General features: G+C 45.0%; 1 protein-coding gene across 1 annotated transcript; it reads right to left on the bottom strand.

Moving 5' to 3' along the window:
* Nucleotides 1-34: 34 nt before the first annotated feature.
* LOC137892423 (nuclear receptor ROR-beta-like) lies at nucleotides 35-13,961 on the bottom strand. The gene is made up of 10 exons (XM_068737519.1): nucleotides 13,593-13,961; nucleotides 7,506-7,591; nucleotides 7,176-7,317; nucleotides 6,387-6,914; nucleotides 5,052-5,173; nucleotides 4,603-4,735; nucleotides 4,217-4,324; nucleotides 3,458-3,568; nucleotides 2,740-2,852; nucleotides 35-2,650 (listed from the first exon to the last, which is right to left on the bottom strand). The coding sequence occupies exons 1-10, from the start codon at nucleotides 13,597-13,599 to the stop codon at nucleotides 2,489-2,491; spliced, it is 1,512 nt and encodes a 503-aa protein (XP_068593620.1). The 5' UTR covers nucleotides 13,600-13,961; the 3' UTR covers nucleotides 35-2,488.
* Nucleotides 13,962-24,596: the final 10,635 nt, after the last annotated feature.

Here is a 24,596-nt window from a genome sequence, read left to right as displayed (position 1 = left end):
TCAAATTCAGCTCAAATAAGACTCAATGAAACAATTCAAAAGAAAAAGAAACCATTTATTACATTCTTAAAACCACATATAATGCATCCCATCGGACCACAATATATATAGAGCTGTGTAACTCGGTTACTCTTGGACTAGTAATATACCTCTTGTACATTTTGTCATACAGGGAAAGAGAAGGGAGACAAACTATTCTTTTCTTTCTTCGATTAAAAAAAAAAAAAAAGTCACAGACTTTACGAGACAAAAGTGGAGACGCAAAGAAAAAGGTGGCTAAAAGACTGACAAATAAATGAAAATCACAGCAAAAGGAAACATTAAACCCTTATAATGAATTCATCTTTAATGCTAAATGATTTTTTTTGATTTTTTTTTCAATTCCTATGTCTTGTCAATTTGATTTCACAATATTGGGATAAAATGGGAAGGGCTTTGACACTTTGTGAGTGACATTCACAAAAATAGAGCTTACGTCCACAGTGATTATGGTTACGGGTTTTTATCTTAGGTGCAAAGGTGTGAGGAGCACAAGGCTAAAAGACGACACCGGTAATACAAGGGACAAGAGACCACAGCCATCTCCCTGAGCGGTAGGCAGAAGGTCCTCAAGACTCTGCTCAAGAACTTCACAGCACCCCGAGTAAGACATCATCATCATCATCATCATCATCATCATCATCTAAATGTAACAACCTTCAGAGAGTGTGTCATTTATGTACATGAACAAATGTAAACAGTTATGGGTGACCTTGTGTGTCGGATATGGAATAAAAAAAAAAAAGAATGAATGAAACAGATTGACTTTAAAGTCTTACTGGCATTGATGGCCAACTCAGGGGGGCAGCTGGTAGCTCTGTCTGCCCTTAGACTAGTGTCCAGTGAGGAAGAGGAAAGTGTAAGTGCTTGGCGTTTTGGACAAGTGTTGGGTTAGGGACTGAAGGAGTGAGGAACAGCAAATGTACAAAATAATACAGATTTTTCAACCAGCAAGGAGGGTTTATGATACATGTTATGGATCGTAGTCGTTCCGGCCTTTAACCACCTGAAACACCGCGAGTGAAAGACAATTCCACTACGCCGTACTGTGCTGACTGCTGGTTAGAAACAGGCGGGGGGGGGGGGGGGGGGGGACCCTGTGTATCCAATTTTATTATACAGTTCATGAAGTCATCGTTTGCCTTGCTCTCTCTTCTCCTTTAAGTGTCCTTGTGTCTCGTGTCTTCAGGCAGGGAGCAACAGCACAGACTGAAAACTCATCTAAACGCAGTGGGTTTTTTCCCGTCTTTGTTTGGGTACACTGCCTGCCCCCCCCCCCCCGCTGTGTCGCATCTGCAACATGCGTCCATCCCGTCGCTTGCGTGATGACCTCCCATAACCCAGCTGGGTTTTTTTTTTTTTTGCCTTCAGTGCGAGAGGGGAACCTGAAAGAACAGCCAGGAGGGGGAAGTGGTCCAGAAAACAATTGGAGTCCAGATATCAGCTTCCCTGAAATATCTTTACTCTACATCTTACTACTCACTTTTCTCTCCCTCCCTCTCTCTCTCCCTCCCTCTCTCTCTCTCTCTCTCTCTCTCTCTGAACTGAACTCACACATACCAACTCTCTCCATATACTTATATAGTCATCTATTTACATTCTCATTTAAAATATTTGTTTATAAATGTGTATATAAATTAAAGATAATTTCATCTTGTCCTGTCTCTAAGTGGCATTTACAAGGAAAGGGGTGCGTGGGACTGAGGTTTCTCATTGCATTACAAGAGCCTACGAAAAGGCAGCACCGAACACTGTCTAACTGTGTGAAACTGGTTCTCAGCTGATTAAAGAGGTCGGCCTTACACCGTGAGTCATGTCATATCTGTGTGTTTCATATCGGAGACAGTGACTCAAGATCTTGGTCCCTAAGTGATCATCAGCACAAGGATATTGTCCGTATGAATACGCAGGCGTGCCGCGCTGAGATGTATTAATATAGAAAGAATTGTTGACAGAACTGTATTAATAGTGAGACCTGTGGATCGACACAACTTCATTCTAATACTTTGTGTAAAACTCTGTCTGAGAGTGGCAGGTTTGTACATTCACCGTTGTTGGCTTCTGGCTTATGCACTGGTGCTTTTCCATGAGGTACATTCATAACTGGTTGGGTGACCCACAGTGGATCTGATGTTAAACAAGTGTCGGAGCCTGGAGCTGTCTCATGTCTAGTTATTATTACCCATATTTATGCCCATCCGCTTGTTGTTAATGCTACAATATGCAGAGGGCCATGAGCATGTGTGGTCTGTAGTGTAAGGTGCTTTGCCTGCTGGGAAAGTGGAGGACTTCTTTGGGATCATGGGAGACGGAGTACTTAAAAGTCCTGGATTGTCTCTTAACTGCTGGTTGTTGAGCTTCAACATCTCTATCCTTCTCTTGTCTCTCCTTGCCGCTTCCCTACTTCTCAACACGCTCTCCGTCTGTCTTCGCTCGTCTATCGGTCTGTCTAGCGGTTGGTGGAGTCCGGCAGAGACAGCTCGCTGCCAAACACTTCCCGGTACAGCGGCGGGAAACTGTAGGCGGTGTCCGGGTGGACCAAACGGAAAAACTGGAGTTTATCTGTGTGGAGGTTACAGATCGACTTCATCATGGGCAGCTTGGACACCATCTGCAGGGGGGGAGAAGACATACACACAAAAGGTAAGTTCATGTATGCGTGTACTTTTGCACGTGTTCGGGAGGACTGCCCGTCTTCACCTTGTCCAGCTTCTCGTCTGAAGCTCCACTCTTGTGTAGACTGTGCTGCAGGGCCAGGTAGACCTTCTCCTGGAGCTTTTGAACCTTTTGGCCTTCTGTCAGCCAGTGCCGATCTACAGGAAAGAACATATTTCACATTCACATCACAGATTTGCGTTTCTCTTTCAGTAACTTCAATGCACATTGTCCGATGTCATCGTCCTGTATATGTTCTACGTACCAGTCGATCAAGTCGTGCGTCGCATCATTTTTTTTATACATTACTGACATTTTTGATACGTTTGGAAACTCCGTTAATGTTTACAATTGAACTCTGTGAGTTCTGTGTACGGCTACACAGAACTCACAGAGCTTTTAAAGATGTTAAGCATTAATTAAGAGACGACGACACGTATTAAGTCCTGTCTTTGCTCTCTAAAGTCAGAAGTTGATGTGTAAACACATAAGGGAAAAATGAACCAGTTTAATGAAAAACCGACACAGATAAGTGAAATAATCTGCAAAAACTAATTGAAAACCTACGCGTCTAACACTACTACAAACAATATAGAAATTGCGTTGAATGTGTATGTTGAGAGTCACACTTAAATATCACTGTTGCCTTCCAAGGACAGGACAGCATTGAATAGTCCGTTATAGACCTCTATGATTAAGCAGTATATTATGTACACAGTATTACATGTGAGAGCGAGAAAGAGATAAAGGAGGAAATCATTACCTGGAGATAGAAGAACGATGGCGCTGAACAGGGCCATCTCTTCATCCGACAGCTGCAGACGACAGAGTCCTTTTCCCAGGTCAAACACTGCACTGACCAGGTCATCACAACCTGCATAAACACAGGGAAATCAATAGTTTCATTGTGAACAATAACAGCTTGAATACTCCTAGTCCTGCTTCATTTGATTAAGTGACACAGCAGATCTCTGGGGGCGGGTGGGGAATTTTTTTTTGTTGCTAATTTCGGACTTATTGGCTAAAATGGGGAGTGTGAAAATTCAATAATCGAATGTTTTCAACAGCACACAAGAGACACACTGCTGTATTGACCGACATCATCTATCTTTTAAAATGTCACAACTTGGGTAATTTCCCCTTAGATGAGTTCATCACATGGTTTACTGCTGTGTGTGATGGTGTGTTTGGGTGCATTGTTTAAAGAGTTCTGGTGGAACTAAAGAGGCGAGACTGCGCTTCACAAACTGGAAACCAACGTCCAGCCGGAGGCTTTCAAGTCCGTCTCTTCAAAAGACGGTTCTGGTGTCGATGAGAGTGAAGCCGACGGTTTTATAGAGTCATTTTAAGTTAATTACCACAGTTAGGGTCATTCAAAAATAATGAATCACTTCAGTCAGAGCAGAGGCATTTTCTTCGGCGTGAATGACGATGACTTTCTTAACGTACACAAAGAGTGAGACCGGTAAGAGGCTCTCCCGCGTCACCCTTTAGAGCTGACACAACTACACCTGGTCCTCACCGAGCGCTTTGAAGAACTGAGCCAGGGCAAACTTTCCATTGAAGAAGATGGTGCCGTTGTTGACGTTGAACGCTCGGCACATGCGTATCAGCAGGACCTCGAGACAGCCTGAAGGGTAGCCACAGATAGAGGCAAAGACAGGGAATAAAGAAGGGGGGGGGGGGGGAGGGGAGGCAGGGAGGGGCCCAGATGCTCCAACATTGACCCAGATTGGTGACATGTTTTAACCGGCAGAAAAGGCAAAAGGTAGAGAGGGTTGGAGACAAAAATGGGAGGAAAAACAAAAACAGGAAGGAACTAAAGTTAGCAAGTTTCAGACTTTGTTTACTTTGCAAGAACTACAATCAAGTGTTTGAGATGAGAGCATCGTTGGGCTGTGCACTGACCCGCTTTCAGCAATATGATCTGATCATTCTGGCACAGGTCCATGAAGCCAGCGATGCGTTTGGCAAACTCCACCACATACTGAATGGCATTGGTGATGTGGTGTGCACACTGCTGCCACATCCACTCAGCTGACTGAACACAGTGACAGAAAAAAAAAGAAAAAGAGATGCGAGTGTTACAAGGACCGTTGACACTCTTCTTAGTCGTTGTTTAACGTCAGATCAAATTCAGTACTTGGACTGAGAGTACAGATACTTAACTTGTGTGTGTGCGACTAAAACAATACATCAGCAACGTAAGCTAATTAAGTTATTAAAAATGACATGTATTTATATGTGACATTGCTTTTTGAAACACTGTTAAAATGATCCACAGTGGGCCGATACCGAGACGTTATTCTTGAGACTGGACGAACCACACATGGACTTCAAACGTGAGCATCGCGTACCTTGTTCTGAAAAGCACGCGTTTCCTCAGGTGTGTATTGCGCCCAGGTGAATCTCTTCATGTCCTCAGCGCTGTACTGACACGTCTCCAAGTGAGACTTGAGAATAGTCTGAGTGATGCGCTCTGTGAAAACACACACACACACACACACACACACACACACACACACACACACACGGATAAGCATCGGTGTTTTCTCACTTTAGTTGTTTGCAGGTTTCAGTGTAACAGTGGCGTTATTCACACATCCACAGATCGGCAACCTTGAATAACTGGACGCATCGCTCCGCTCCGCTCCGCTGTTGCGTGCCGCTGCACCGGGGAAGACGAAGTGATAATGGCCGATCTACTCGTTTCATCTCTGCAGCTGCAGCGGTTCCACCTCCCGCACTTATAATACCCACCAGTCATAATATTTACTCATTGCTTCCTTTAAAAGTCCCCAGAGCCCTATTCAAAGCCTCCTTGCAGTTTGTTGTAGCCAGCAACCATAAAGATGCAAAATAAAATATAAATGTATTCTTCCTCGAGGCCTTCGGAGAAGCCTCTCGAAAAAATGCCTTTGCATCCTTACCTCTATAAATGCCACTAGACTATGCTCCCTTTATCCGTCCCTGTTTTTGATCTCATGCAGCTTTATGTCTTATTCCTGATTCATATTGTTCGCTTCCTGACGGTTTTGCCCAATAAATCTTTTCTTTTCAAGCCTGTTTATAAGAGATGTCCTTCATCTTTGTTTTTTTTATTGAATCAACTTTTTTTATTTGTTTTTTTTATTAGATTTGCTGTTATTGCATTTAGTATTATTTCATTCATGATTTGCTGTACAGAAAATAATAACGAAGGGGACAGAAACTAAATGACCACAACACTGACTTTACCACATTTTCATAGTATTATATATCCAACGGTACAACGTGCTCGTGGTACTTTTTTTCTTTTACTTTACTTGTATTACTCCTGGATTTATTAATTATGATAGATTCGATTTGCATTGCTGTCTTAATGTACATTGATGCTACTGAAAGTCAAAACTTATGGCAAGTGCTTCACAAGGAAAGGAATGATGCTTCTTGGAAGAACTGTTGAGTTTGGGTCAAGAGCATGCAGCAGGCAGAAGGACAAAGCATAAGACGGGGACCTCAGAAATAAACGTCTGTCTCTTATAATATTCTATTCTTATAATATTAGTCTCTAGTAAAGGCCTGATTCGCTCTTCATTAAAGTCCATAAAAGCCTCGACCACTATTTGAGAGTTTCAGGTATACTCATACACTTACGGTAATACGTGAACAAAAGAAGAAATCGCTCGTTAATTATCATTGTCGGTGCTCACCGAGGTCTGGTACCGAGCAGTCATCGGGCAGCTGATCCAGCAGTGCAGGTGTGTGTTTCAGCAGCGAATGCGTGAGAGAGTGCGTATGCAACAGGTGGATCCCGGTGGCGTCCGCCCCGTCCAGCATCGTCTGCTGCGGGGAATTCTGATTGGACAAGGGCGATGAAGAGGAAGAGGCGGAGGATGAGTTGGAGGTGTTCCCGGTGCTGGCTCCGCCGCCGAGCAGCTCCATGCTGCAGAACTCGCCGGACTCCTCGGGAGTCAGCGGCAGGTCGAACAGGTCGGGCAGCGCCGCGATGTCATCCAGGTCGCTGAGGGTGGAGCTGGAGCCCCCGCTGCTGTAGGACCGGCTCAGACCCTCTTCACTGTCCTCCGCTCCACCGCCACAGACGCCGTCCTCCTTGGGTATGGACAGAGCGGTGGCGCCCCCGCCTGCGGAGCCCGCGCACTCCTGGGACTTTTGGTGCTTTTGCACTTCGGCGTAGAGGCTGTCACGCTGCTTCTTAGACATACGACCAAATTTGACCGCTGCAAGAGAGGAAAAAAAAGACATTTCATTAAAGCAGATAAACCAAACAATTCATAGACATCTTGCAATGTAAATACTTAGTACCAGACTAAAATGAAAACTGATTAAATAAATGACGCATTTCATTATTCTTTAGCGCAGAGACTTTGCAAGTTCGTTGTGGTTGCATCGGTTTTCTACAGCTGTCTCCTCAATCTGATCGTGAGCTATTTCTGGCTCACGTACTTTTTTCCATCTCATCCATAATATTGTATGTTTACCATCTCTGCTCATGCCCAAAGCCAGACACTTCTGTAGGCGGCAGTGCTGGCAGCGGTTACGGTTAGTCCGGTCGATCAGGCAGTTCCTCTGGCGAGAACAAGAGTACATGGCGTTGTTCTGCTGGCTGCGACGGAAGAAACCCTGGACAAACACACACACACACACACACACACACACACACACACACACACACACACACACACACACACACACACACACACACACACACACACACACCACTGCTGTAAATCAAGGGCACATTTGAGATAGAACAGGTTGGCTGAGGTTAAGCTTGATAGCCTTGTTTACGCGCCGTGCTTCATCCTCACCTTGCAGCCTTCGCAGGTGATGACTCCATAGTGGATTCCTGAGGACTTGTCCCCGCAGATCTTACAGGGGATGACCTCGATCTGGGCTTCAGGACCAAAAACAACACAGGCAGAAGAGGTCAGGGCCACAAACAAAGTGAAGTGCAGCAGATCAACACCACTGAGTCACACTGTGGATACACTGGGTGACATGATCTATTCATTCAGACTCACAAAGGCCATAATTCACATCGAGCGCCTGACTTTATCCAAGATTCTGTCCGATTTCTTTATGAATTATCTTTTTGAGAAACTCCAGTTCTTATCTTAAATGAATAACGATTTATTGATCACTGCTGATTCTGGTGTTTGTTTGCTTCTCTTTTTCAAGAGACACATAACTCTTGACACTCTAATATATTTGTAGCCCTTTGGGCATATCGCCACCAAATGATCCGGCTATAAACCTCGGCCAAAACTGGCTCCTCCTTTCTCTTCTGTAGGTCAGCCGCTCTGTGTACTCTGAGGCACCTCCAGCTCATACAAACGCAGCTGCAGGGAGTTTAACACTCTCCATTTCACCACCTTATGTTATGTTACACCTAGCCTTGCCTCCCTTCTCTGGTAGACCGTGAGTTTCAGAATCAAGTTTTGTTTTTTAAGATTTTAGGGAGAATGTAAGAAGGTTTATGACACACAGATACATTTCATGCCAGTCCTCTACAGTTCAGTCTGAGATCCAGAGGTCAGTCCTTCTGGTTCAAACATGACTCACTTAGCCGGAGTGACGCCGTCTTTGAAACTCCACATTTGTGTAACGCTAGTAAAAAACATTTGCATGTGGGGACATTTGAGATTGTTTTGTAAAAAATGCAATTCATGATTTTCATCATTGTTATTCGGACATTATTTACACATTTATTTACACACTGAAACAAAAGCAAAACCTGTAATTTGCACCAAAGTGTAGCAATCAAAGACAAAAAACACACACATTGTGTGACGAGTCCAGAGAGTGAGCAGCGATGTAGCCTCAATTAAGGAACATATTCTTTATTCCTTGTTCTGCTGATGGCAAATACCCAGCAGACAAACTGGCCCACAACGAGCTCATGCAGCAAGATAAGTTGCAATGAACTTTGTCTGACTGCACCCTTTATGCGGCCCCCGTGAGGGAACAGAGTACACAAACAGATAGGGAATCACATGACACACACACACACACACACACACACACACACACACACACACACACACAAAGACTCCTTCCTTATTGACCAAGGGGGGAAAAAAACAACAAGAGCAGCTACAGCATGAGATGCTCGTGTCTCAGCTCTTCTACAAATCTAATTTGTACCACTTCTGAGAATGATGTCTGGAAAAACCAAAGAGGTTTATGTGATTGAGGGAGACTCGCTGCACTCTTAGGTATTGGAAAACACAACTTTCCATTTCTTTTCCCCCTTTAATGACACAGTCGGCCATCTCTTCTCCCAAACTGTTGACTAAAATACTCCCAACTGATCAGGGCAGCTGCAGGCAAGCAATGGAAAAATATCTCCCTTCCTCTCTTTCTCTCAGGTTCCCCTCCACCCCTCCCTCATCTCACGATTATATAACTCTCGTCTGCGAGCGTTCCTCACAATACTCATTCAGCAGGCTCACTCTAGCGACGCCAACGCCCCGCCCCTCCTCAGACTCTCTCTCTCTCTCTCTCTCTCTCTCTCTTTACCACTGGCTGAGCAGCGTTTCGCCGTCTCCTTGGTATTGGCGGAGTCACCCGTCGCTTGGACGCCGTAGCCTGTCAGCCCATGTGGACATTCTGTCCCACTGACACACTTTCCCACCGCAGGGGGAGAGGGAGGAGGGCGGCACGCACGGCCCCAACTTCAAGGTGGAGCTGAACAATGCTCAGACTTTCCCACAAAACATGTCCCTGAAGGCCCCTAGATTTAAAATCAGAAAACCGTTACATGACAATAAAATGAACCAAGCAGGGCAGCGATAATAAGCCTTTGAAAAAAACCACACTTAACAGTTGGGCTAACACCAAACACGGATCTACACCGATTTCCCCGAGGACTATTTCTGTATGGACCGTTTAATTAATGAGGAATCACATTTCATTCGACTGCAATAGCGCATACTACACCTGGCATCAGTCCACTCAAAGCAGACAAAGTCTGAACTTGAACGTCAGCTATTCGGCCCCCTCCCCCCATCCCCCAACCCCCCAGTCTCTGACATTGAGCCTCTTCTTCGACCCGATCTATTCTTGTCCTGTGCTGCGAGCCAGAATTGCACAGATGCCCAGCCGCCCACCGCTTTTGCCACAACCTCACACGCGTGCTTTCTGAATCCTCTTCTCTCGACACTCTGCAGATATCCAGGCACAACCCAGAGACGGGTCGAATATTTGCATCCTTTACGTTCCCTTATTTGATGGGATCGTCTCGTTACAACCCGGGAGATGAAAATGTACTATCCAGTTAAACCAATTACCTACATACGATGATTCAATAAGTGCAGAACATGAACGTCTTGAAGACTTGCAGCGCTGCACCAATGGAGAAACAAAACTAGGGCTGCAGCTGACAATTATTTGAATAATTGATTACTCTTATCCATTAGTTCCGTCATCAATCATTTACTGTAAAAACTTCAGACAATAGTGGAAAAAAAAAAGGCCAAAACACTGGACCAACTGTCCAAAATCAAATCGTACATATGAGAGGAAGAAAACCACCGTTTATGCACAGTTGAGAATCTGCAACATGTGTAGCTTTCTACTCATCGATCAGTTGAATAACCATTTAATATCTACAGAAAACACTGCTTTTATGAGATAAGCACCCAGGGAAAATGAGCTAACTTAACAGATGTTATAACTTGTAGTGTCTAACAATGCTGACAGAGACACAGGAGCAGTAGCCACACTGATTGTCACAGCAACATTTCCCTGAATATCAGGGATAAAACACCAGGCATCTGACCTTTAGCTCTCCAGAGAGAGTCTGCATTCCAAGAAGATCAACACCAAACCTGCTTTCTTTTTCCTCGCCAACATGAGGAATGACGGCTGCTTTACATTTCTCACCCACTGACTCATTACCGCCGTGAAATGAAATGAAATTACACGAAATGGCAAACAAAGAATGGTGTTTGAGCAGTAGGAGGGCCACTTTGTGAGCCTTTCAACACAACACAAAAACCCACTGTAGTGCACTGTTAGTGGGTCTGTTCCCAGCGCCTTTATCAGCCAGCTAAAACGTGGAACCGTGTTATCTCCGCAAAAAGGCTAATTCAGTAGTGGGTGGGGCAGAGAGAGGCAGAGACAAATCACTGACGTTTTGCTTCCAACTGCTCACTTCTTGCTATCTAATGTGAAACAAGCAGCTGATAATCCTCCAGCAGGGGCCCCTCCTGGCCTGTGAGCAATACAATCAGTATGTCAGTGTGCTTAAAAGAAAAGAGACACATGTTCACCACCGCATACTGTATATGCACACACACACACACACACGTCACTTCTCTGTTTTCATAATCTCATAACCTGTTTGTCAGAACGAGCGGTTTTCTTATTATGCAAATCACATCACCACACTCGAGCTAACTCCCCTTCAGCATCAGATCGACAGTCAAACTCTTCTAATTTAGTTTCGTTACCTCGGTATAAGAATAACGGACGGCTGAAGCAGAGACACTCAGTAGGAGGTGAGGGGCCCCTGTGCTCGGCCCCCCTGTGCTCGCCCCCCCCCGATGCATATTAGCAATGCTGAAGCACTTTGTCGTGTCATGCCTCACAGTTGGGTGTAGGCTTTCAGTGCAGCACCAGAGCTGCATCACAACAATCCACCGGCGGTTGCCCTCGTTGCCTTTCCATCTTTTGAAGTCGTGTTCGCCGTACGGGAATGTTTTCCTGATTATTCTATTTTAGAGGTGTTTGCAAAGCCCCGATGTTCCCGCGGAGATGAGCCGGAGGAGCGCAAATAACATTCTCGGGCACGATGAAAACAAAACCCACTTGGATTTCACACCCTCAGCTTCAGCCCATGAACCGCCTCACTGATCACGCTCGGCACCTTGTACAGCGCACAATACAACGATACAACTTTGAAAAAACAAAACTCATGAGACTTCACTCACATACTCAAAATGCCTATATACATTTCGGCTGTCTGACTTGCTGGTGCATTCTAATCAAGGGGCTCTATTTTAAAAGATGCAAATACCAGCGGAGGCCCAAAGAGGGGGGATTTGAGCAGAGCTAAGGATTTCACGGGCCTCTTCTACCGGGTGTCACTGTGTGAATCCTATGATCTTTCACTATGTCTTAATTAAATACATATAAATACATTCTGCAGAAGTAAACACTGCTATCCAGCGCAATAAAACACGGGTTAAAAGTGTCGGGTGTTCAGACATCACAACAAGCCTCTTAAAGTCTGTCGGCATGGCAAAGCTGCTGGAATGACTCCATAATTTAGACCAATTCTGAACGCAAATATGTGTGTGCACGTTCAAACTGGTAGAGAACCGCTGACGTGCTTTCCTATCAGGAAACGACAGGTTGAGTAACTAACCCACATTTTCAGGGCAGTGAGCTCAGAAGCGGGGTTTGTTTACATTTGGACATCCTGCCAGAAATGGAGCCTCCCTCCACCAGAGGCCCCCCTCTGCTCCTCCCTCCCTCCCCCAGAAGATCCATCTCTTTCCTCCCCTGTCAAAAAAATAATAAAAACTCTGTGCAGCTTATCTCTTGTCCTGCAAAAAAGAAGATTGTAAGGCAAAACTAGATTAACACAACCAAGCATTAGTAAACATTAAGACAAAATTCAAATGTCAACAATCTGTACTGGTGCATGAAGATGTTTGAGATTTTAACTGTCTTCTGTAGACTATATGTAAAAAAAAAAGAAGAAGAATTAACGTCATCTGCGTTGCTCATATGTATATTTTGGGGCCTATTTTGAATGTTTATTTTCCATTATAGGGCTATTTCAGTTACGTGATACTCGGATGTTCCAGATAATAAAACGGGGAAAACAAACGTCCACGCTAATAACAACGATCTGCTGCCCTCTGCCCAAGTTCAAGCTCGGCCTGCCATTGAAATGACACACTGAAGGCCGAGCGTCAGCGCGCGCCAGTAAACAGCACATGGCACTGCACGGCGGCGGCGGCGGCGGCGGCGGCGGCACGGCGCTTCTGAGAGCCTCTCCTCCTCCCTCCGCTGCGTTTGCCGTATAATGTTGGGTGACATAACTAGGTCAGTGGAACAGCCAGACCTCTCTCCCCTCTGTGCACTCACACAGTAGGCCATGCTGGCACAGCCGTCACACAACAACACCACACGACTGACTGCACCAACACTGATTTCTCTTGGAAAATCAACGCAAAAAAAAAAGACAGAAAGAAAACTTCAGAAAATGTTTTATTTTCCAAAAATATAAAACATCACTAAATGAGACGATTGGATATCAAAATGGCGTTATTAACATTATTCTCGTTAGCGAATGTGTTCAAAATGTTCACTGCTGGGTTGTTTAATCCAGCTGATCAGAAACCTGATAAACTCGCGTTACATCTTGATTACATAATTGCAGTTTGGGTTAACAACAACAACAACCTCCTCTGATGCCCCGCCCTCTCCCTATATTGCATAACTCTAACATGGATCCGCTGGCAAAATGTACAGATGGGACTCCCAGGTGAGATACGACTCACATTTCTTCAAAAACAATCACATTTGGCACCGCCATGAACCATAACGCGAAATTACGCATGCGCGTCTTGGACTGATTTCACCATCAACAGACACGAGAGACGATATAAAAACTATCTCGCCGAATACATTCTCGTGCGCGCACGACATTCCTCCAGCTGTTTGTCAGTGCATGCTGAACTTCAGCGTTGAGCACGGCGCCTCGGGCTCTGTGCAGCTGTAGGGATTAATGCACACGGGGGGGGGGGGGGGGAAGAAGAGAAGATCAGGCGCGCTCAAGTCCCCGTGCGCATACATGTGGTCGTTCAAGCCCGTACAAAAACCTCACCGTTCCAAGTTCAGCTGAACATGCACAGATTTAATATCAAATAAAATCAACGTACCTCTCATTTTGATGTTTTCTTTTCTCTTGGCTGAACGATAAAGAGAGGAGAAGAAACTCGGCTACATGTGGTTCATGTAGGCGACAATAACCCGCTGGAGCCACAGTCGACTGGCTCTAGGAAATATGAACTTTGTTCCGGCTGCAGACAGATCTCGTGAAGCACGACCAAAAAAAAAAAAAAAAAAAAAAAAAAAAAGAAAAGGGGAAAAAAAACAACTAGCCGAAAGTCCGCTCCTCTACCGCTCGGTCAAGTCACACCGGAATAAACGCGTGAATAAAGTCTCCGTGGATCGCATCGTAACCGTCTCGGCGCGCTGGCGATGCGATTTTGCTCAACTTTTTTTCTTTTTTCTTTGACAGATTAGTCCCAGGGTGGACGACCGGTGCTCGGACCCCCCCTCCTGCGATGTGACTCTCCGCCTGCTTTCCTCTCAGTCTACCCTGCTAACCTACTTTCTCCGAGCGTGGACTCTCCCATGATCTCACCGCCGACAAGCTCCTGTCGCAGCTCTCGCGGGAACGCGCAGCCGAGGAGCAAGTTTAAAGGTGGCTGGGGCAAAATGATTGACTGGTGCTCGGGGTTTGTCGTGAGAAACTAAAGACGATCGTTCCAGGACACAATAGGAAGGCAATTAAAACCGGAGCCAGTTCTGCTTTTCAACAGACATTCATGCGCGCTGTTTCCAGAACTTCCCTGGCTGCATATAATTTACACCAGCCACCGTGTCAACACCAGTGTAGCGTGTTGCCTATAAATCAGTGAGATCTAATTAAGTGTTGCTCCAGTTGAAAACAAGCTGCAAGAAGCTATCAGACTGTTTATTGGAGAGCTGACAGTTCGTCCACTGAGTATTTTCTGTATTGCATTAATGGGGTTGAACAGAATGACTTCATTTAAACATTTAAGTCCTGACTGAGCCTCCAAACATGTTCTTGCAGAACTCTTACAGAACCACAATCTCACTGGTTCCAGCTTCTCAAATGCTGTTTTTTTGTTGTTGCCTTACATAATCGTACACTTCTTCTTCTTCTTTTTCTTTTAGATAGATACTTTATTCATCCCGCAAAGGGACATTTGTTAATTTTAGACTGTTTATCAGATAAATATGACATCTAAATATGGATATATACTGTGTGTATATATATATATATATATATATATATATATATATATATATATATATATATATATATGGAGCAGCTTCAGAATTTATCTTGTAGACTTTGACGGTCCTGTTTCGTATCCATATTTCTGAACATATCACAGAACCACTGCTACTTATTTGTATCCCAGTATTTTTGCTATCCCAAACACATTGATTCACCTCGCATGAATCACCTCTTTCTCTGCTCATCTTCCCACCTTCAAACTATGAATAAAAATGGCTCTGATGTAACTGCATGCCCGGGACAGTGGGTGACAGTGGGTGACAGTGGGTGACAGTGGGTGCTGAGGGGGGGGGGGGGGGGGGGGGGCCTTATGATGCAACGCTCTAGCAGCAGTGTTATGAAACAGCATGAAGGCAGAGATTACTCAAACTAGGTTAGTGGAGCAGCCGAGCTCAGAGCACCGACAGTCACCGGTTCTTTTTCTGTTTCACACACACATTCAGGCACTCAAACTCCTTTGTTTGTTCTCCTCTCCAAACCCTTTTCTCTGCTTCTTCCTCGTTTGTCATACGCAATTGCTTTCCAGAGTCTTATATTGTGACAACTTTGCTGTTTTTAATCATGCCCACATGTTCAAATCCTCATTCTCCGGCCTTCTCTGCACGTCTTTTCCTCTCAGCCGCTTGGTGTCTGCTGTTTTTCCCTTTCTCTCGCCCCATGCACATCTCCTCTAAAGCCCCTCTGTTCTATGTCTCCCTTGACAACGGCAGTGACACTTTGACCTTAGGTCTTACGTAACCGCTGTGCAGCTCGGTTAGACGGCAGAGGAAAGGTGGGGGGGAGAGAGAGAGAGAGAGAGGGAGAGGGAGGGAGGGAGGGCTTCGGCATGGCTCGTATACGGCAGACATTTTGTTGCCCGATGATTAAGTAAGAGGTGAAAGAAGAGGCAAGGAAGAAGAAGAGCTTTGAGCTGGAGAAGGATTTTGGGAGGTTGCCAGCAGCAGCAGCAGCAGCATAACAGGATGAGGGAGAAGATGGGGGTGGGGGGGGGAGAAATTATATATAAATGGAGGGATATTTACATCATAGACTGCGTGACAACAAACAGCTGCAGCGAACACAAAGAGGCCAAATAGCCCACTTTGCCTCGAGTCCTTTCAAGAACAGAAAAGCAACACAGCGGTTTCAAACTGGAGCCGGTGAGAGACGGACCCGCTTTCTGCAGAGAAACGTGATCAGATATGTCCAGTTCACACCTGCCGCGAGATGAAATGCACTGCGAGAGAGAATATCTTCAAAATGCAAGCCAGTGGAGTCTCTTTGATCACAGAGCATACTGAAAGAGGAGCTGCAGCGAGTGTACAGCTGCAGCAGGTTAGCAGGTTAATCTTGACCGGCTACATTGCGCAGACACGTGGACGACCGGGTTACACACGGCGTACGTTTGCGTTTCGCCTTCTCTCTGACTGTCGGCCGTTGCGGTTGTCGTGCAGAAGGTCCTCGCTGTTAGGACCGGCGTACGGTTTCTCCTGACTCAGATCAAAGCCAGTGTAGCCTTGTGACTCCACGGGGGTTGAATTTTAAAGGCCTCGCTCACATCAAAGGGTCTTTGTAGGGATGAGGGACCAACTGTAACTGATTGGGCGCACATGGGTTTCGGTGGGGCCAATCGCTCTGCCTCAGCAGCGTCGACTCCTTACATTCCAGTCCGTCAAGAGGGGTAATTTAAGATCTAGCGTACATGATATTCAGTCTTTTATTTCATAATCTGTTCTAATTTGTACGTCACACCCACAAAAAAGGCAAAGACACACACACACACACACAGATGCACGTATATGTACTGGACTGTGCCGGTCAATTTCTTGGGATTATTTCAGGCTCCTGCTGTAATCCCTCACTCGATTAATCTCCTTGTTTTCTCCTCTCCGGAGGCACCATTAATCCTTCTCTCTCCCCCCCCTTTCCCTGAAGCCTCGGCTCTGTAATCTGGAGCTGGGAGCTTTGCTGCGTCACCGGGTCAGTGTGTCAGATGGAGCACAAACACCGTTCCCTAACTGTCACAATGTGCTCATCTTCCTCCTCTCGACTCCACTTCACATCCTCGTTCTGTCTCCTTTTCTATTTCTCACTATTTTTTTCTTATCTTCCCAACTCCTGTTACCGCTCGACACTGCGGCGCATCTGTCTCTCTTTTTTTTTTCCGCTCTTAGTTTCTCCTTATCAGTACCATTTTTCATACGCTGTCCACGTTTGATAAAGACTGCAGAATAAATAGAATATGAGTTCAATCTCAGGTCATTAGGTACAGATTTATCTCACACTCCTCCAGCCCACATGCGTTACGCAAACATATATTATTACTGTTGGCCTATACCTTACATTACTGTAAATTAGTTTTTTGTGAAGTCTTATATCTACATATCAAAAATCATCAGCAGCTGTTTTGGAGGCCGAGCACAACCTGCACTGAAGTAAAACCAGAACTCCACTTACAGGAAGAGGGAGTCAGAACCTGACCAGCGAATAAAGATGCAAATAATATGATAATATTCTTTTCATGTCTATTTTTAAACTGGACCGAAGCCCCGACCACTGCACCGCAATTAAATGAGGATTCTCTGGGGATAAAAAGGTGAGAAAAACATATTTTTACCGTGATTGATTGGGTCCTACGTGAACACACTGTATACTTCTGAGGTGGGCTGACTTTTATGCTGATACTTCCGTGGACCAATCAGGATTCAGCAGCATTTGAATTAGGACCGGATGACAGTCAAACGTTATCACACACACACACACACACACACACACACACACACACACACACACACACACACACACACACGCACCTATGCAGATAAAGGAGATTAGCAGAGTTTGGGAGCGTTTAACTCTTTATAAATAACACCTAAATACTGTATTCAGTCACGCATTTTTATTATTAAATCAATATACTTAAGATTTGGCTTTAAGTTGAAGTTTGACTCTAAATAAACAAATCTGTACTATCTGCATGAACTCAAACAGAGTGAAAAATGTTAACAGACCATCTTAGAGACACCTCAGGCAAAAACATAGCTTCTCATGCACTCATCAAATTTGAGATTTCGGGCTATTTTGCTTCCATAACACGTCTTCTTTCAGACTTGTGGGAAAAAAAACCTCATCCAAAATACACATTTAGGTGTTTATTTTACTTCTTTTTCCATTTGCGTCTGTAGCATTAGATAATGCCTCATTTGCATATTTAAACATACCATTTCCTGAAAACGCGTACCATGTAATTGTCTTAATGTAAGTTATTAATCGGGGAAGTTTTCATGGTGATACCTACTGTATGCTTCACTCTATTCCCCTGTAGTGTCAATACATACGACACATCTCTCTAAAGGCTGTTTTCTGGAGCCAGAAGTCTTCAGCAGCACTTACATACACCGACCCCTCCAGTGTCACCCACACTGTGAAGGTTCGCTCATATATTATTCATAGCCTGAACAATTTTTGTTGTTTCTGGTTTATTGAGTGATAACCGTGTGAAAACCTTTGACTCTATTATGTCACTAAAAGGGTTGTAAATATCAGTTAAACATGTCACCCCATTTACCTGAGGTCTCTCCTCTGAATTCACGTGTTAATAATATACTGTATATATAATATACTGTATATATAATATACTGTACGTGTTTGCCTTCTAACGCCTTCTTTCCGCAGACACAATCCCGATCTGCACAGCTACACCACAGCATTTCACTGTAACCTGCACATTCCTGTTCCACGGCGCTCCACAGTAAGCACCGAACAGAGGAAGTAGAGTTCTTCTTTATTCCCCCTGTGCAAAAAGTCACATGATTCAAACTAGCAACCCTCTAATCAGGAGCCTACTTCTCTAAACCTCCACAGACACACTAGCATGTCTACGTCCTTTGTGGCGGTTTGAGTTACACCTAGGTTTACATTTCTATAGAAGGTCCGGACCTGTCATGACGAACACAATCAGCAGCAAATCTCTCTCCCCCCCCCACCCTGTCTACGTCTCCTTTGCTTTGTTTCTTGCAAAGCAGGTTGAGCATCCACACCCACAGACACTTGAATAGAGGGAGGACTCTGAGGCGTTGACATGTTGACACCACTGCACCACTAATTCAGGTAACAGATTACAACAAAAGGCCGTCATGTACTGATGAAAGTGCGAACCCGTTCACGGGTCACAGGTCACCGTGTCACAGCGTGGAACGAAGCGGCGTCAACATTCACGTTACGATACGCAAATAACAAATATGTGCCGCGTAAAGACGTGGCGAGAGTAAAAAAAAAAAAAAAAAAAAAAAAAAAAAGGAGGTTTCTACGGCTACTCGGCTATGTTTACCTCCAGTGGTGAATCGATGCGCTCGGCCATGTGACCGTGGCCCAGTTACACCCGAGTGAGTGCGAGTGCACAACAAATACATGCGCCAAAACGCACATGCAATCCCACGTGGATCAAACATGTGACATTTCCATCAACGGTAAAAAAAGATCAGCGAGGTGGAAAACAGTTTTCCCAGAATCCTGCACCTCTCTGGCTCTCCCTTCCGCCCTGTACCCCCCGGATCCTCTAGTTCCTTTCATTTTCATGCGAGACCAGAGCTCATTCTTACGTGTAATCCTCTAACTGCCTCCAATTATGCAATCAGGGAAGAATGGAATTACTGAATAATCCTTTTTGTGTTTAGAGATTTTACTTCCCTACATGATGCATCAGCTAAAAAAAACCCACTGGAAAATATGTACATTTGTCAATTTGTATGCAGCTCTTGACGGGCTACCGAACAGGTTTATCATATTCACCAACCAGGTGTCTGGCCTCTTGCTTGAACACCATCAACACATGCGAGACACAGTGCATCCACATAGGTCTCACCTCAGATCGTTGTTTACTGAAATAAACCAGTTATGGGTGAGGCCTGGTTATTCGGTTCATATATAACTGCTCAGATGACTCATCGCAGGACAGCCGGAACAGAGACATCTAGTGCTAAAATGTGGCATAAGAGGCTGGGCTTATGTAATACTTGGAGTTTGCTCTTTAGCACACACACACACACACACACACACACACACACACACACACACACATATGGTAAATTACAAGTTAAGCATTTTATGGGCTTTTCAAAAACAGCAGATGAATGCAGTAACTGTTGCCTACCAGCTCTGACAGGCGCATCAGCACACTGTTGCTGCCGAAAAACAAAAGCAGAGTAACAGTGACGTGCTTTCTGAAAGGTGCACTCCACTGCCCCTCCAAATGTGCAAGTGCCTGATAACTGATGGGGAAAAAAACAACCCCACAAACATTATGCAATGCCGAGGCATTATGTAATCGGTCACCACAACAAAAAAAGATGGAGCAAATCATTGAAACTGGTACTTGAAACTTGTGGGTTTTAGTTTTTTTTGCTGGATGCTGATTTGGGAGGATGCATCACTGTCATCACTGAAGTGGAAGGCTGTGTTTTTCCAGATTCGGGGGGAGATGATAAGAGCGAAACAGGGCCGTGAAACTCTGCATTGCGTCACAGCAGGGCGCCGAGGAGAGAAGGAGGGAAAGGAGACGGGGGGGGGGAGCAGGGGCACAGAGAGGGGAGAGAGGGGAGAGAGGGGAGAGAGGGGTGCGTCTTCACTGACCTAGTTAGAGCGTTTGGAAACACCCCCCTCTTCCCTCACCCATCCTGCCTCACTACTACCGACGTGTAAAAGGCACTTTCAAACAGTACCAGACAGAGAGGAATGAAGGCAGGGAGTCAGGGAGAAAAAGGAGAAAGCCGAGTGTTTAAATGCAGACAGACAGGTGGGGCAGACCAACAGACGGGCAGACGGAAGACGAGGAGAAAAAAAATGAGATTTGACCGAGACCAGCAGACGAATATATATCCTCAGTGATGTACTAGATCCGGGTAGATCTGGGAAATATCTCTGTGAAAACAGGATAAGCCTAAAGGGATTTAAAACAAATGAACGATAACAACAGGCCGCATCAGAAAATATGGAACCCCTTCATATCCTGCGTGATATTAGATTTCTGCCTTTTATTTTTCAGGCAATAACCTCTTTGAAGAATAAAGCACCTTTTAATAAAATCAGAGCGTTGCTAAGAAGGCAATAACTGCAGTAATTTCTAATAAACAGGATGCAATATAACATTCTGTGCTTCTCAGGGGGTATTGTTGTAAAAAAAAAAAATTGGAATTGTCAAGGCCATTACAATGTAAGAGAAAGTAGGATTAACAGGCAATCCAATGCATTAATTATGAATATTTCGCTTAATAAAGCCACTGCGTCTCCAGGTAGCTTTCCCCACGGACGGCCCCCGTCAAGGTGTAGCTCGTTTTCACAGCTACACCTTGACTTTCAGTCTTTTCCTCTGGTGGATGATTGTTCCCCCCCCCCCCCCCCCCCCCCCCCCCTCTGACCTTCACTGAGTCCACGTTTCAGTTCAGAGGTTTGCAGTCTGATGGAGCAAGCGGACTCTCTTTCCTGAAACCAAACTGAATCAGCCTAAAAATAGATTTTGACTATAACAACAAGTAAAAGGGCAGCTCCATACTCCGAACCTTTCTGCTCCGTCATCTGTTTTTAGTGCTGTGTATTCTCAACTGTTCCGTCCATCCCATCCAAAAACCTTCTTTTTTTTTTTTCTTTTTTTTTCCAGGCCACACTTTTTAGATTTCCATTCCTCCATTTCAGTGGTTCACCCTTTGGTTTCTTTCAGCTCGGCATTTCTGCATTTTTGATGCTGAAAGTCTTCGTCTCAGCGACAAAGAAGACAGAGGCTGATATTCTTCTGTGGCGTCGTTAAGAGTCTGCAAAAACAATCGACGAAAACCTGAATTCATTTGGGGCCAACAGCACGTGATGCTTTGTTACACCACTTTTATTCCTGTTTTAATGATGACTAAAGAACCATACAAAGAGTGGAAACACTATAAACCTCTGATATGAATCTTTGTCCTCTTCTTACTCTCTAACAAAGCAGCCCTTCTGTACTAAACATCTAATACAGAGACAACCATTGTATGCAATGTCGCCAGGAGCCACAATCAGCGATACTACTTTAAATGTCCTTTTCATTAACTCGACAACTCCTTTTTTTTCTCTCTCTCCTCGCAGCCATGACCTCATCTACACAAGCCAAAGGCCTCCTTTCCATCATTATCTGGACTTGAGCGCTCGAACATGAGCACAGTGTTGGACCCACGCTGTGCGAACGATTGTGATGCAGACAACGATTCGTCTGTGTAATCTCGTTAAAATCTGGTCCGGCTTCAAGATCACTGAGGTCAAGCAATTTCGGTAAACGTTCCATTATCCAATTTCAAGCGCTTCTCTCCAGATACAAAGTAAATATTACAACGGACTAATTCTGACATGTTCAATCAAGAGACTCTCGGTCGGCAGCTTAGTCACTCCGGTTGAATACGCCGCTCCGCCACAAACAAGTGAATCACCCCAGAAGACACAAACAAGCACATAGCTGCTGGAAGACATAGTTACTGTAAGCAAAAACAAAGCCAAACACCAGAGACCATCTTGATGGGATCACACCGGCCTTGATGCCAAATCAAACCAAGAGGAGGTGCCAAGGGCCCCTTCCACACTCACTACCCCCCTTGCTTCCTTACGCCCTTGCTCAGATCACACCCGTCTTTGAACTTTGCCTTCATTTTGATCTCAACTGCACACCTGCAAAGTTTTCTGCATATTGTGCGTTTGCAACGCTATTGAGTTGACAACTATCCGTCCACAGACAGTGAGCGACCAGAACCCGGTGCTGTGGTTGTTCCCGCTACAGTAGACGTCCTCCTGGACGCACACTCACAAGGCGAAGACAACACCAGCCCCGCGATGCAGACACACACACACACACACACACACACACACACACACACACACACACACCGCGGGGCTCCGTTTCTATTAAATGCCCATTAAGGCAGCAATCGTTGTGCAGCGTCTGGCTTGCGTGAGTGGAAGCACAACCCCCCTCACCCCCCCCCCCCCCCCCACCTCGGACACTTTGATGAGGACATGTTGACAAAATAACTCACGAATGCGGAGCAGGTTTGCCAGAGCTACATGAAGGCAGAGCGAGGCCTGCAGATGTCTTGATGGCTTCTCAGGCTGTTTCAATTAACTGTGTTCCATTGAATCCAGAAACTCAATTAAAAAAGGTCATTTCACGAGCGGAGGTTTCATGCCAGAGGCCTGTGGCTGTTTGATTGGGACTGTCAGTTGTTTAGCTTTTGCAGAAATTAAAAGGCTATTTTAGCTCGACAATGACCACGGAAAACAGTGCATGAGACAAAAAATGTTGCCAATCAGGACCGACACATTATCCAAACAAAAAGACTTCGTTGTCAAGTGTCATTTCTGGGGATCGTGCAAGTTGTTGCTTGAATTTGTTGTCTCTTCTTTACCGCCAACAGAACCAAAAAACACACTGATTCACTTCTCTTTCGCTTCTCGCTGCTGAAGAGTGGAGAGGCTGTGCTCTAAATCGGGCCTATTGCGCAAAGCACAACATTCGATTTGCAAAAAAGCCTTTTTTTCAGTCCGGCATTGTGAGTTGACCGCAGTCTCTCACCTCCATCCTACAGCGTGACCTCGTTTCCTTTTTCTCTGCAACACTGATGCGCATTCAACAGCACCGACTAAAAGTACAAACCGGATATTGTGCAAAAAAAGAAAAAAAAGAATACTTAATTGAGTAGTAGTGCAAAACAACATATGCATATCTATGCAGTATATTCTGAAACCATCACTGTGAAACAACATGGGGAACTGTGTCTGTGGTCTGCTGATTTCACCATGGTACACTTTTAACCACAGAGGTTGACGTATGCATCAAAAAGAGAGGAAATAGTGTAAAGAGTCTCACACGGACCTGCTTGTTTCAGGAAGACAGATGTCCTGGTGCAGCGGCCTACAGTCACTTCAATACGCTTTACGGTAAGTTCTTGTTTTTATTGGATCATTGTGACCAGCAACACAAAGCTGATGTGTGTGTCTTTGTGTCTTCCATTCATGTGACTCTATACTTTTTTTTGTATGTTTATCATTGCTGTTTCTGTTTAGCTGTTTTGGAAATGTTGCGTTGAGAGTAGAGTTAAGTTCTTCAGCTCGGGAGGAGGTGAGTTTACCAGATCTCTGTAGCTCCTTAATCTCCGCTCGAGGCTGGCAGCTGAAGGTTCACCGCAAAACACACGCTGCATATCTAATCGAAGCACAGATTGTGCGTAGGACCTGAACGGTGGTCGCCGTGACATCGGCCGTTTGTTTGTGGGTCGATGCTCAAACCAAGTGAGAAGTTAGGATTATTTTCTCATAGACTTCTACACAACCAGAGGAGTCGCCCCCCTGATGAGAGAATGTTGAAGTTAAGGCACTTTTCACTCTGGCTTCACTTTTCAGAGGAGGTTTACAAGTTGCATTGGTTTCGATCTTTCTTTTCCACCGGGAGACCGACAATGTTATGCTAAATCAGTAGAGTATACTCTTTTGGGAGAACGAGTACAGCAAGCTTTTTTAAAATGTAGGCCTACATTTGAGTATTGTTTGAGAACCTATCCTTTATAAAGTACCACCCTGTAAACCGTCTTGAATGACCGTTAACCGTTTGTTGATGTGCTTCTTTGGAGTTTCATTTCAGTATATTTACTCCTCCTCTTAACTAACACACTCATGTCTTTCTCTCTTTCCGGCACGCGGACATTTCAAACAGATGTGCAACACCACCACCAACTTCACCACCTCCACTTGCAGAGTGGATACCCTCCAGGGTTTGGCTTACAGTCTTGTGTTTCTTCTGGGTCTCCCGGTCAATGCCGCTGCTCTGCGTGCCTTCATTGCC

Source organism: Cebidichthys violaceus, unplaced genomic scaffold, assembly GCF_023349555.1.
Source record: "Cebidichthys violaceus isolate CVI_PGR_0920_01 unplaced genomic scaffold, fCebVio1.0.p SCAF_8, whole genome shotgun sequence".
Taxonomy (NCBI): Eukaryota; Metazoa; Chordata; class Actinopteri; order Perciformes; family Stichaeidae; genus Cebidichthys; species Cebidichthys violaceus.
This window is presented reverse-complemented; position numbering and strand designations above follow the sequence as displayed.